This window comes from Hirundo rustica, chromosome 5 (assembly GCF_015227805.2).
Source record: "Hirundo rustica isolate bHirRus1 chromosome 5, bHirRus1.pri.v3, whole genome shotgun sequence".
Taxonomy (NCBI): Eukaryota; Metazoa; Chordata; class Aves; order Passeriformes; family Hirundinidae; genus Hirundo; species Hirundo rustica.
This window is the reverse complement of record NC_053454.1, coordinates 42,254,218-42,267,201: the sequence shown is the minus strand read 5'-3', so window position 1 is coordinate 42,267,201 and position 12,984 is coordinate 42,254,218. Positions and strand designations below refer to the sequence as shown.

The window sequence follows — 12,984 nt, the reverse complement described above, 5'->3', positions numbered from 1 at the left end:
TTTGCATCAAACAATGAAATAAAGTTTTCTACCAAAAGAAAATCACAGGATTTCTAGAAGTCAGTGGAAAAAATAATTTATTGCAATTTCTTTTGCACATTAACATGAAACATTTATACATATATATTCTGTGCTAATAAGGTATACTAGATATAGACAATTTTTATACACAAAGTAATTGCAGTATTCTGTTTTATAATGCAAATATGCAGAAATCATCAGTCAGATAAGAACAGATTACTATTCACATAAAAATGCACTATATATTAAAGTTATGAAAGTTCTATGCCTCTGAAAATTTGTCCACTTTTACTAACTGTATCAGCTGATGAAACACTCTGTGTCCCTTTCCAAGCTTTACATCCCTTAATTATGTCATGATGCCTAGAATATTACCAGGTCCTCTGAAGGAATAAAATAAGATCATTTCTGAAATTGGAGAGACCGAACCAAAAGGCAACCATGTCCCAGCAGCATGCCTTTCAACTCCAGGGGCTACATCAGATGAGAATCAATGCACTACAAGTGGTCTAAAATTGTCCAGCAATCTATTATCAATATGACAATTAAATTTAGTTTATATAAATCAATGAGGAATACACCGCAAGTTAACAGCATTTCAGTAGGAGTACATTGGCACATGCTTCAAATGGCAGTATCAGAAGAACAGCTGCCCCCTTCCAATACAGATGTTTACAGTGTCCACAAAGGGAAAATGCAAGATGATATCAAATGAGAAACCATTTCTAACCAGGAATTTACAGAGCATCAAGTGTTATTCACAAACTGAATGAGAAGCACGGTAATAGCAGAACTAAATCTGATACCATTTATACAACAATTTTCATAGTGCTGCTTTAGGTTTGGGGTTTTTTTTAATATAGTTCCTTAGGTTCATTGTTCTGCCTATCAACTGAAACAACTATCTTTCCAGAAATGTTATCAATTCACATAACCACAGTACTTCAGAGATGAAGATGAAGATGTGAGGCATCAGACCGAAGTGGCTAGTTGTGGCGTGCATACTACATGGCTTCATTCAATACTATCTGGTGGTAGGAATGCTCACATGACTGACATGCAAAAATGCATATCAAAAAAAAGGATAGCTTGAAATACATGCTGATAGCAGAGATACAACTGTACCAAACAATAAGGACAAAAAATTAGCAAGCCAGCCAGGAGAAAAATGGTAAGTATGACTTCAGGAGTAGGGCAAAAGACAATGGTATTGCACATAGCAGTAGGAGATATAATGTGAAAGAACATCCATAACATAACCTTACTGCCTGGCATCTATTTGGAGACAGTATTGCACCCTATTCAGCGTCCTCTTCCTCTTCCCTCAGCTCAGAAAGCATCTTGCTTTGTTTCCTTGAGAGCATGCAAGCAGAATTTGAGAAGTAAGGATTTTTCTTTGAAGCAACAACATGGTGGGTTAATGCAGTGACAAAATACATTTTACAAGTTGCAACCAGGATCAGTAAATGATAAAAATTTTTAAAACCAAAAAGCATAGATAGTGCATGTATTTCTTTCCTATGTATTGTATGTAGGAATGAAACAATTCCTACATGCTCTGGAGAACTATCAGCTCTGCCTGAGATATTTCATTTTGTTCCCACTAATAATGTGGAAACAGGGCAGAAGAGAAAGATATTAAAAACTGGAGAGGGAGTAAAATTGCAGTCATACATCTGAGGCTCTCAGAAAGATTTATTTTTTACAACAAATCTGTTTCTCGAGAGAGAAACTTCAGCTGAACTTCTGTTAAAATAATGAAAACAGTAATAATTAATCTTACAACATGCAAACAAGCAGATGCAAAATGAATAGTTGGTCACAGTTGCTTTGTTCTACGTGTATTTCTCATGCAATTCTACTTATTACTGTACTGGTATCATGGAAGAGCTATCAAAGAAAAAAGGTGAAGGAGCAGCACTCCAAACCAACACTTATTCTTGTAAATTATGTCTTTCTCAGAAGTAACTGCTGCTCATGGGTTCTGATATTAGAGATGTCAACCCAGGAATCAAGTTTGAGGCATGCTGAGCTGCTTCAGCCCTCTATCATTTTCTACCAGCCTAGTAGAGCAAAAGCGTATTTTAAGACTTGGTTTCACATCTCTTATGGCATCTGCAAATATTTTGTCCTTTTTCCTCACCATGCCCTTATTACTGATCTTCAGAGTAAAATACCATGCTGATAGATTTGCAAATGCTGAGCTAATAACCGATGGATATATTGAAAAGAAAAATACATCAGTAATATGCATCAATCCTAGATTGAAGATATTGGAGGTAGAAAACTTTGCAGTAAAAGCATGATGAGCAGAAGTATCTTCAGAATGATTTAAGAAATATTTTCATGCTTATTTCTATATGCCACTTCTTGCAGTATTCTGGGGTGACATTTCAGGAAGTTTATCATATAGTTTCTGAATATATGTTAACATTTACTGCTTTGTACAGTCCCCCTGAAATAAATGGCACTGCACACAATAATACATTATCATTCTGAAAATCTTCTGGAAAGAAAACCAAGACATATGTTCATAAAGCAAAGTGATTATTTTAAAGTGATCAAATATAAAAAAGTTGGTTATCTGATTTCTGCTTTTAGATTAAAACAGCTAGAAAAAGTGCCAGAAAAATACATGAAGAGTACCTTAACAGCAGAAACTGTGAACAGTTCAGTGCATTTTTTGTGCATGGGCAGATGAAATTGTGCAGGGAGTGATGAAGAATCAAAAGGTTAGAGGAATATATTCTTTTACTTTTCAAAATCACCTCTGATCAGTTCACATCATCACATCAGTGTACTCCTCTATTCTCCAATGTTCCCAAATTTAGTACAATTTAGAAGAGACACTTGTCTTACGAAAAGTTCTTCAGTTTAAGAATTACATCTATATCTGAATTTCAGAATTAACAAAAACTAACAAAATTAGGAAGACTGTTTGAATGTGCTCAAACTGTGAGTCTTAAATGCTCCTGAAAATCAGGCTCAGAGTATTTCTCAGTCAGGTTTGTTCCTGCCCCCACGTCTCCCTCCACAAAGCTCAATTTACTGGATAATATTATCAGCAAGTGTCTCTCAGGACTGCTGCGAGGATTAACAAAGCCAGCTGTTGTACAAGATCTCTGAAAAGCAACTGCAATATTTAAAGTCTTAAACTACTTGAACCTTATATTCTTATTAAACATGTGTTAGGCTGAAACAAGGAAAATACCCACCTGACTCAGTACCTCTCTGAAATTTGCATTTAAAATTATAATGTGCCTTGCTACAAATGATAGGACATTTACAATGCAGAAAAAAAGTGAAAGGTATTTAATTAAAATATATTTTAAATACAACAACAGATTTGAAATAATGGTAGCCATGTGAAATTATAGTTATCTTACTGTAGAATAAGAATTAAAAAGTATTCTCAAAAGGTGCACCCAGAACCCACTTGTAAATAATATATATTAAAATACAGAATTAAAATGCAGAGTTAAAGTACAGGGGGTTAATACTGGGAGTTACCATTAAAAAGTCAGTATTCATATACTTGGGTACCAGTGGTAATAAATCTGGATTAGATCTCCTAAAAAGTCTGAACAGTTTAACAGCCCAAATTACATTTTCAGAAGTACACGAGCATTCAGATACCTAATTAATCTCCTCTGACTTACAAGAATTATTCCAGCCAAGGTAACTGATGACTTTCATTATTTTAATCAAGTGTGTTTTTAAAATTAAATGCATTAGCTGAAAACTCATTCTTTTTGTATTACTTCAGGGCAAAATTCAAGCTATGTAAATTACTTTTATCTTTTTTTTTCCTTCCTGTTGACAACGGATGGAATGTATGCACCTGCTCAGCTATGACAAAGCAGCTGGCATACTGTAACCTCATTGTCTAACTCTGTAGCACACTTTGGGTCTCTTGTTCATTGGATTTTACTGAAATTGTGGATAATACATGCCCAGAATTCTGAAACTGAGGCATAAGCTTAAAGGTCCCTCAGTGCTTGAAGAGCTTTACCCTACCTGATTTTGAGAAGAGGACTTAGGCTGATACATCATTTACAAGAAGCAGTTTTCACCCTGTGTATTTCTAAAGCAGGACCTCTGCCATGCAAGTCTCTGAACAAGAGACACATCAACTGTGAAATTGCTTGCAAATACTTGCTTGACTGTTGCCTAAATATTTGAAGGCACATTTTTTCACTCACTGCAAGAAAGCAAATGGCAAATTTTGAAGTGCTGATAAGCAGACATGTCAGCTAAACAGAAACCGAAATTATATTGCAAAATCTAGTACAGTGCAGAAATCTGTAAGAGGGAGATATAAATATTTAAACACTTGGCATTCCCTCAAGGACTTTTTGAAATCAAAAGTATTCTTTCAGGAACTGCATAAACTGCAAAGACAAATAATCAAGGATTTTCAAGTACTGTCAAGATAATAAACGTGTTAATGAAAGAGTGTTGCACAAAACTCTTAATTTTTTTTTCTATGGAACATTTAGTTTTGCAAATGTAAATGGATCTCCATGGTTTAGATTAAATTTTAAATGTTTATGTTTGAAAAAAAAAAAAACAAAATTACACTCTAGTTACTCATACCTCTGTCTCTGTACTCTTTCTGGACAAAAACCAAACCTGCATTGGCTCTTTTTTGCCCTTCATAGAAACTGGACCTCTGTACTCCAGGTGGAACTGAGGATCTGAATTTTCTGGTGTCATAAGACACCTGAAATTGAAAGAGAAAACATGTAAATGAATGCACTTCAGATGCATGCCACACCCTACGTAAAATATTAAACAAGCTACATGTACATGAGCAAATTATCAAAAGATTCAAATCTATCATTATTATATTTGCATACCAATAACTGTATATCATAATATAGTTTCATGAGAACTCAGATACTTAAATAATGGTTGCAGGAGGACTGTCACTTTCAACTCCAAAGAAACTCTTATGGTATGCTGACAGAGTGATTTATCTTAAGATGTCAACATGAATAAAAATAATACATCACTCACCTGTAAGTATATTCAGAGACATTGATCTTCCCCTTTTCTCCAGTAGTTTCTGTTCTGCTTGTTAGATTGACAGTATTTCCAAAGAGACAGTACCGTGGCATCCTTTGACCTATGACACCTGTGACTACCTCACCAGTATGGATTCCTATGGTTATCTTTAGAGAAAAAAAATTAAGTTTGAATATTCAAAATTAATGTAACTAATCTGATGCTTCTGATTAAATATAGGCAACATGTGACTTATATCTACTAGAGTTTATTTTTCCAAAGTGCTACTCCTGCTTCTTCAAAGCCTTGTATTTTGTGGGTTTTGCCACTTCTTTGTTTTTTAACTTTAGTACCGGGTTGTGCCTCTGCTATCCACATGAACAATCAAACTCTGTAATTATATAAATAAAATTTAAAAAATAAAATAATAAAAAAAATAATAAAAATAAAATAAAAATAAAAAAAAAAGATGGGCAGAGAGACATACTCTGCAGGTCTGTGTTTAATGAGTGCTCAGAAGGTGAAGAAAAGGATGGCACAGGTCAAGAAAAAAGATGTTTCTCTAAGGAAAAATCATGGTATTTTGTATTCAGAAGGTCAAGAGATAGGACAGAGGTTTGGAGAAGCTGATTGTTGTAGCATGTCACAGTTACTGTAAAGCCCCAAACCAAACCTTCTCACTGCTTTGCTCCATGATAAAGTGAAGTACACAGCTCTAAGCTAGGTGGCAGAACAGCAGCATTCATGTAAATAGAAATATGCATCACACTCATTAATCACTTTCTGCTCACAGCCTTCTGATGAGGACAATCAGTGCTGCATCTCCAGAAAGTCCCACAATGAGTGAAATTCCACTAATATACACTGGTGTCAGTAATCATTGCTGTAACTGTCCATGGAACTGTAATCCTCTTTTAATTGCAATAATCTCTCATTCTGCCATGAGGATCTGAGGCGTGATCAAAAATATCAGGGAGGGAATATTATTGTTCTGCTCCTTGAGTTGAAGAAGACTCAACAGATTGTACTTGATGCACAGTAAGAATTCATTGATTATATTGAAATTATCAGAAAACAGACATAAATAATGTGGACCTAAATTAGTCCTTTACCTTTTGAAGTATAATACGCATTTTAAGGTCTGGGAACTGCACATGTCACAGCTTCATCAGACTTTTCATACTATTTGTATATATCAGTCTCAAAATCTAACAATAACAAAGATTGTATGGACTGGGACTAGAGTATTATCTTATTTCAAATCATTATCATCCTATCAAAGACTGGGTTTTTCATTCAGGCCCACATTTACTAACCTGTACAGGCTCACCATCTACTTGAACTTGGCCTGCTATTTCCATCATATCCAAAGCCAGGTGGCAGATAGATCGTGCATGATGCATGCAAGGCTCTGGTAGACCACTCACTGTCATATACTTGTCTCCAACTGTTTCCACCTATCAAGACAGATATTTTTCAATTACGTCATTAATATGGCTTTTAGAGTACTAAAATGGATGTAGTGCTTCCTTCAAGACTGCTTCTCCTTTACAATAGTTCCCTTTCATTCAAATCACCCTAACTAGTGTCATCTCTGCTTGTTATTGAAGAGAATTTATTGCAAACCCACAATGTAACAACTTACAGTGACACTGTGATTGTGTAAACCTGAGTCTCTCTTCTGGTGTCCTCTGAATGAAACTGAGCTCTATTTTTGTTCTGACTCATACCCTTGATTCACATGGTACAGGGCATAAAATTCAGTTTTAGCAAAACCTTGGAATGAACTTCCATAGATACAAACACACAAACAAACACATGTACATATTTATGGGATGCATATGTATCTATCTCTCTACCTTCCTGTTACCAGCCACATTTGCAACTACACCTCACTCCTTATGAAGGAATGAAATTCACACTGAGTAACTGAATAATAAGCTTTATTTTACAACTAGAAGACTCAGGAACAGAACTGAAAAACTTTAATGACAAGGTCAGAAGACCCACAAATGGCTCGTATAAGTTCACATCTGCTAAATGAGGAAGTACATTTTTATGTCCACCTAATGGATGACTGCAGAAATCATGATGAGAACTTAGCACTTTATATTCCTTCAGACATTAGAGATAACCAACATACTCTTCTGTAGCCATCTAATACCAGGTAACACAGTTGCGACTGAGAATGTAAGTTTTTTTTTCTTAAAAGCCTAAAATCCAAGAAAAGACTGGAAAGGACTGACACCACAGCAAATTATGGGAAAGAAACAGATTAAAGAATCTTATGCTTACCTTATAAACAAACGGATTCCTTCGTGAATCAGTCAGAATATCAAATCTGGTGTAAAGATCATTTAAAAGATTGACAATTTTCATGGCTCCCTCTCCAGAGGCATGTTTACTACAAAAGGCATTGAATCCCACAATGCCACTGAAAAGAATGGTGACATTGTCGTAGCGCTTGGCTGGAACAGGACGCTTGTGTCTCAGCTCATTTGCCACTGATGGTGGCAGAACAGAGTACAGTAACCTGCACAGGTAAGGAAAGAAAAGTAAAAGGAAAAGAATGTGGAGAAAGATGTTTACAGCAGCACTCTTCATACACTAACTTCCAGCTCCTCACAGGGTTTATAACCTACTCCTACCACCAACAAGCAATAGAAAAGGTGTTTATTGAAGAATATGTTATGCAGAAAACAGGAACTGATCTACATCAGCATACCATTTCAAGTGCATTAATACATCTAGATTATCAACAAAATGAGACATGTATTACTAATTCTTCTGACATGGATCATTTTTACTTCTTTCTTCCACATCCTTGGCTCATATAATATGGTTTTGCTCACAGAAACATAAAAAGTGCAAAAAGGACCATGAAGAGATCAAACAGTTTTCCATCTCTGATCGATTTATGGATTTCTAAATGCTTCCTCTCTGTTGAGCATGCTGCTTTTAGGGTCTTGAGTGTCATTTTTTAATTAACAGTCTATATGATATACCAACACTTGTCCATGTTATAAATTATGCAAATAAAATCCAATCACACACATAAAAATTCACCCTATTCACGTGTATTATTCCTTTGACTGCTATCTTAAGGTCCATTTCCCTCCCAACACAGCTAAGTGGACAAGCTGAAGATCTCTGACTATTTCACAAATCTTGAACGCCATTTTTAACACAGCTTCCTGCAGAAACCCTCATTAGTTGCATTTTTGGCAAGTTCACTACTTGAGTTATAATTAGTGAATACTTTTGGCACATCATACAGAAACTGACACTATCTGTTCCAGCAGCTGCCATGAAGGCTAGAATTCCTGAAGACAAAATGCCTTTATAAAGCTAGCTAACAGGAATGAAGAGGAAAAATACTTATTAGGTTTTGTTTTCTCTGGTTCTCCTGTCCATCCCTTTCAAGTATTTTTAAAATAATTTCCATTACTCCATTACAGAAAAAACTTATCTGTCAACAGAATTAATACAGAGATGGGACTGTGTTTAATAAATGAGTCAATCATGAACTCCATGCTACTTTTCACACAAGCTTTTGTTTAATTTGCCAGTCACTGTCAAGCTGAAATGCCATAGACTAATGACATTTGAATTTGACTTTATAGTTATCTGTAGAACTGGATCTGGGACCCAATGCACACTTACTGTTATGTGTTATTTTTATGTACTTATATCTAGAAAAACACAAATTCATTTCTACAAATAACTGTTAAATCAGCTTCATAGCATTAGGCTATTGCAAAATTTCAGCTTTATACAAACTGTTTTCAGGGTTTATAAGATATGTTCTTCTGTTCTATTATCCTGTGCCAGAAACACAAAAGTTAGTTTACTGAACCCTGTCAAATAATAGCACTTGGGTATTCTTCAAATTCATCTTCGCTACAGTGACTGCATGTAAGTTTCCAAAATTTTAGGTAATCCACAAGTAAAAATGAATTGTCAGCTCATTTTTTATAACTTTTCTTGTCAAGGAGGGAGCCATCAAAACATCTAGGCATATAATGGCCTAGACTGTGGGTGACATTTGACAATCTAAATAAAGAAATACCCTATTAAATGTTCTTTCTTGACTCCAAAATTACCAGTCCTGATTATCTCAGATATTCCTTACAAGATTCTGTTATTCTTTAAAGAAGGTAGCTATAAATAATACATTGCTTTGAGTATTTCAGCTCAAAATTGGGATTTGGTTCTTACGTGTCTGTCTTTTTCTTTTCATCTTCCAGTGCACGCAGAGTGTGCTGCAGTCTGTCAGTGAGGATCTCAAGCTCCTGGGTCAGTTTATATTCCTCTCGAAACTGCTCTCCTAAAAGAACCAGATCACGGGTAGCATCATGCAATGGGATATCACTCAGATATAAACCTCTTCTGGTTAAATCATCCAAGTTCATCACACTGCAAAGCAGAGAAATATACAATATGGGTAAAATTAATCTGCCAAAGGAGCATGTAAAACTCAAATAAACAGCAGTCTGCTGAATAACAGTAGAGAGATGAAGCTTCTGAGCTTGATCAGATGAGCTGTACAACATATCGCTTCTACAAAATACCTTATTTGTGATCATTCATTTTAACCCACAGCTCTCGACTTCTGCGTTTAAATACAGAATTCTCACAAAGAGCTCCATGAACATATCAAATGTATGTACTTCAGCACACGAAGTGAGATTACATAAAGAATCTTTCCATTCGATCTTCCATTCTAAACACTTCTTTATCATCAATCTATTGCATTAGAACTACTGGAAAAATCCATGAATCCACATAGAAAACCAAATCATTGTCACATTTATTAGCATCCTCTGCATAAAAAACAAAGGATAAAATTTGCAAAAAAAAAAAAAAAAAAAAGACTATGAGGAACAACCATTTGTACAAACTGGGCCAGAGCAAGCCAATATTTATATTGAGTATTTAATAATAAGTCGAATTCCAATGTTTAAATGCTCCTACCTCTTTTAGTATAAACACATCAAAACCAACTAAAACAATACTCGAACCAATTAGTCTCTGTAGTACTACTCTCATAAGTGTTCTTAAAATTAGTAATTTTAAAATGAAAATCAGTATTATAGAACTCTCTAGCTTTAAAGTACCTTGGTGAACAAAGAAAGAGAATGCTGTCTGCTTCAGGCAAGTAGATCATTTGCCCTTTCAGGCGTAAGCAGCTGATTTCTGTGCCAGTCAGTTCATCTTCACACTCCAACTTTTCCACATCCAACAGCCCCTCCTGGTGATGAAAAGCCACAATTGTGTAAGGGCAGTGGTGTGTTGTGCACCAGGCCTAGTATGTAAGTGCATTCACTATGAAGGCAGTCAAATATTTGGAACACTTACAGTTTACATTAAACCCTGATTAATTTCTCATTTGAACACCATGCACTACCTGCATTTTAATACTATGATTTGCTACCTTGAAGACACAAACCATAGTATCTTTCTTTACATTCATGTTTGCAACTCCTTGTTTCCTTCCACATAATTTCTTAACAATAGTTTTGACAATAGTATTGCCTGTTCTATGAAGTTCTCGCTGTGCTTGGGACCATCTCTAGGAAATCACCCTGGTTTCTCTCAGGTACAGTTTTCTTTAAATAAGATGTAATGTTGCTCTACACACTGCATCTGTTCCTATCACCCACCTTGTCTCCTGCCCTCTTTAGAAAACAGGACACAGACCTTTGCAAGAACACATTTCATATTTGTCTCCAACATTCTTATGAGCAAAAGTAAATGTAATTACCTTTCTACATTTGCTATGATAGAACACCAAAAACTAAATTGGCCCCTTGCAGAGAAAGCATCAGACATGAAGTATATTTACTTCAGCATTCCTATAAAACATTCTGCTTAATAGCTTCTCACAAATTCATACTGCTGACTCTCTCTTGGCTCAAGACTCGAAAAGGTCTGAGCATACTACAGAGAATTTTCTCTGAAGACTTCTGAGCTTTCTGCACTTCTTATCTCTCCAAAGCACATTTCCTTAAAGAAAAACTAGGAAAATATTCTCTAGTTACCTTAGTCCTCAGTACGAAGACTGTATTGATATGGGAGAGGATCCCATGGAAGCTGATATCAATATGAGGCCGGACCAAGGAGAAAACGGACAACAGACTGCAATTTCCTGGCTGCAGCTAGAATATTAAAAAAACAGAAAAAAACCAAAAAACAAAAAAACAAAAAAAAAAACCCCAGACTGTTATGCTTCATAATAAAAATATACATAGAAAAATTACATTCCATTTTCTTAGATCACAATCCTGAAGGGAAGAGAATATACACTTTATGCATTTCTCCATTGAATCACAAGGTTTTTAAGGTATTCTCTTACTGCATATGGACATGACCATAAGGAATAAAGCTGTTGTAGAATTCAGCTATTTTCAAGTCCTTTTTCTAGAGAAACACAATTTAGTAAATATTATACACTTACATTGGAACGTTGGTTAGACAGAGAATCCTAAAAATCTATTTTATTCATCTTTATAATTAACCTGTAAAGCATCTATCACTATGAATTTTCCATGGTAATCCATGCATAAGAATCATCTAACCTGTGGAAGGACTCTGTATATAGCATTGCCACATTGTGTGACCACCAGATCTCTGTCAAATATGATGTGGAAAGGAAATGCCTTGCAGAAAGTATAGGGACTGATGCGAGACTCTTGGGTACCATTTTCTTCAAATCTGTCGAGGTCCTCATAGTAGTCCTCTTCTTTAGACTCTTTTTCTTCAATTAAAAATTGAATGTGGTCACACTCTTCATTTCTCTGTTGAATAACCTAGAGAAATGAAGAAAAAAATGGAAAACTGAAAAGTCTGCTACTCATTAGTAACTGGAATGCTACTATGGAGACAGGAACGCATATACAGGAGAAAGATATTCAAGAATTATATTCACATCTTGAAAAAACTGTATTCTAGTAAGAATTTCTGATTTCATAGTCTTTCTAATTGCAAGTGAATAATTATGCCTTTGCTTAACCACAGTTGGCTCTCTGCAAGAGCAACATATTGAAGATCACTCAAATACAATTTATTAAGCCTGAGTGAAATGAAAATCCTGAAGTGAGGGATCAAGGCTCAGGTTGCGCTTGCTTTTACTGGTACTTGCCAGAAAACAGGGTGGCCCCTTCGCCTGAAATGAACCTGGGTGAGTCTCAAATCCCTATTTTGACCAAAGCTGTTTGCAGGGTCTATAACACAACAGCAAATAGTGCTGACTGTATAGTGATGACTAAATAGTGCTAAGAGGCTGGGTAAGTCACTGACAGCAAAAAGGAAAGTGGATGGAGTAGATGTTAGGATATACAGTCCGTACACATTCCAGCAGACTTCAAGATCAGAGCCAAAAGACAAAACTAAAAGCAATTACAGTCTTCTCTGGGCTGTATTCCATATTAAAGGAAATTACAGCAAAACTAGAATCATCTCCATCAGTGTATATAAGAAAGGTGTCCTTAACACAGCATTACACTCTTCAGTAACTTTACTCAAAGTTAGTAAAAAATATGAAATTTGTAGGGATGATTTTGTTTGCAGTGAGAGTCATGCATGGCAATATAATTTAAGCGAATAACTAGCAGAATAACCACAGAATAACTAGTAGAATAATCATTTACCCTGAAAAGCCAAATTCACCTCTTTTCAAATTTAATTAGACTTAATGACTGGAAAAGAACAATTCTATTTACATGGTATTGTTTAGCAGCATTTTTCTGGAACACATTCCACCCGATTCTACTTTCATGCTGAGTCTGATCCTAAAGTCACTAGAGCAAAAAAAAAAAAAATTCTTAAAATCTCTAAGGCATCCTGATTTTGCCTTTTACACATAGTCTTAATCACAGAGATTAACAGTTACAATTTGAAAACAGAACAGATATGCATGAACACTGCAAGTTATCCCTAAGACGTTAAGTTTATAAA

The 12,984-nt window shown here is 35.4% G+C and overlaps 1 protein-coding gene across 1 annotated transcript in view; it reads right to left on the bottom strand.

The window, feature by feature from the left end:
• Positions 1-60: 60 nt before the first annotated feature.
• Positions 61-12,984, bottom strand: part of GUCY1B1 (guanylate cyclase 1 soluble subunit beta 1) — a 41,759-nt gene continuing 28,835 nt past the window's right edge. The window contains exons 6-14 of the mRNA XM_040065744.2: positions 11,607-11,837; positions 11,070-11,186; positions 10,146-10,279; positions 9,247-9,444; positions 7,324-7,561; positions 6,345-6,485; positions 5,041-5,195; positions 4,618-4,744; positions 61-1,374 (exon numbers count right to left, since the gene is read on the bottom strand). Coding sequence (XP_039921678.1) covers positions 1,351-1,374; positions 4,618-4,744; positions 5,041-5,195; positions 6,345-6,485; positions 7,324-7,561; positions 9,247-9,444; positions 10,146-10,279; positions 11,070-11,186; positions 11,607-11,837 — 1,365 coding nt within the window. The 3' untranslated portion in view covers positions 61-1,350. The remainder of the gene's footprint in view (positions 1,375-4,617; positions 4,745-5,040; positions 5,196-6,344; positions 6,486-7,323; positions 7,562-9,246; positions 9,445-10,145; positions 10,280-11,069; positions 11,187-11,606; positions 11,838-12,984) is intronic.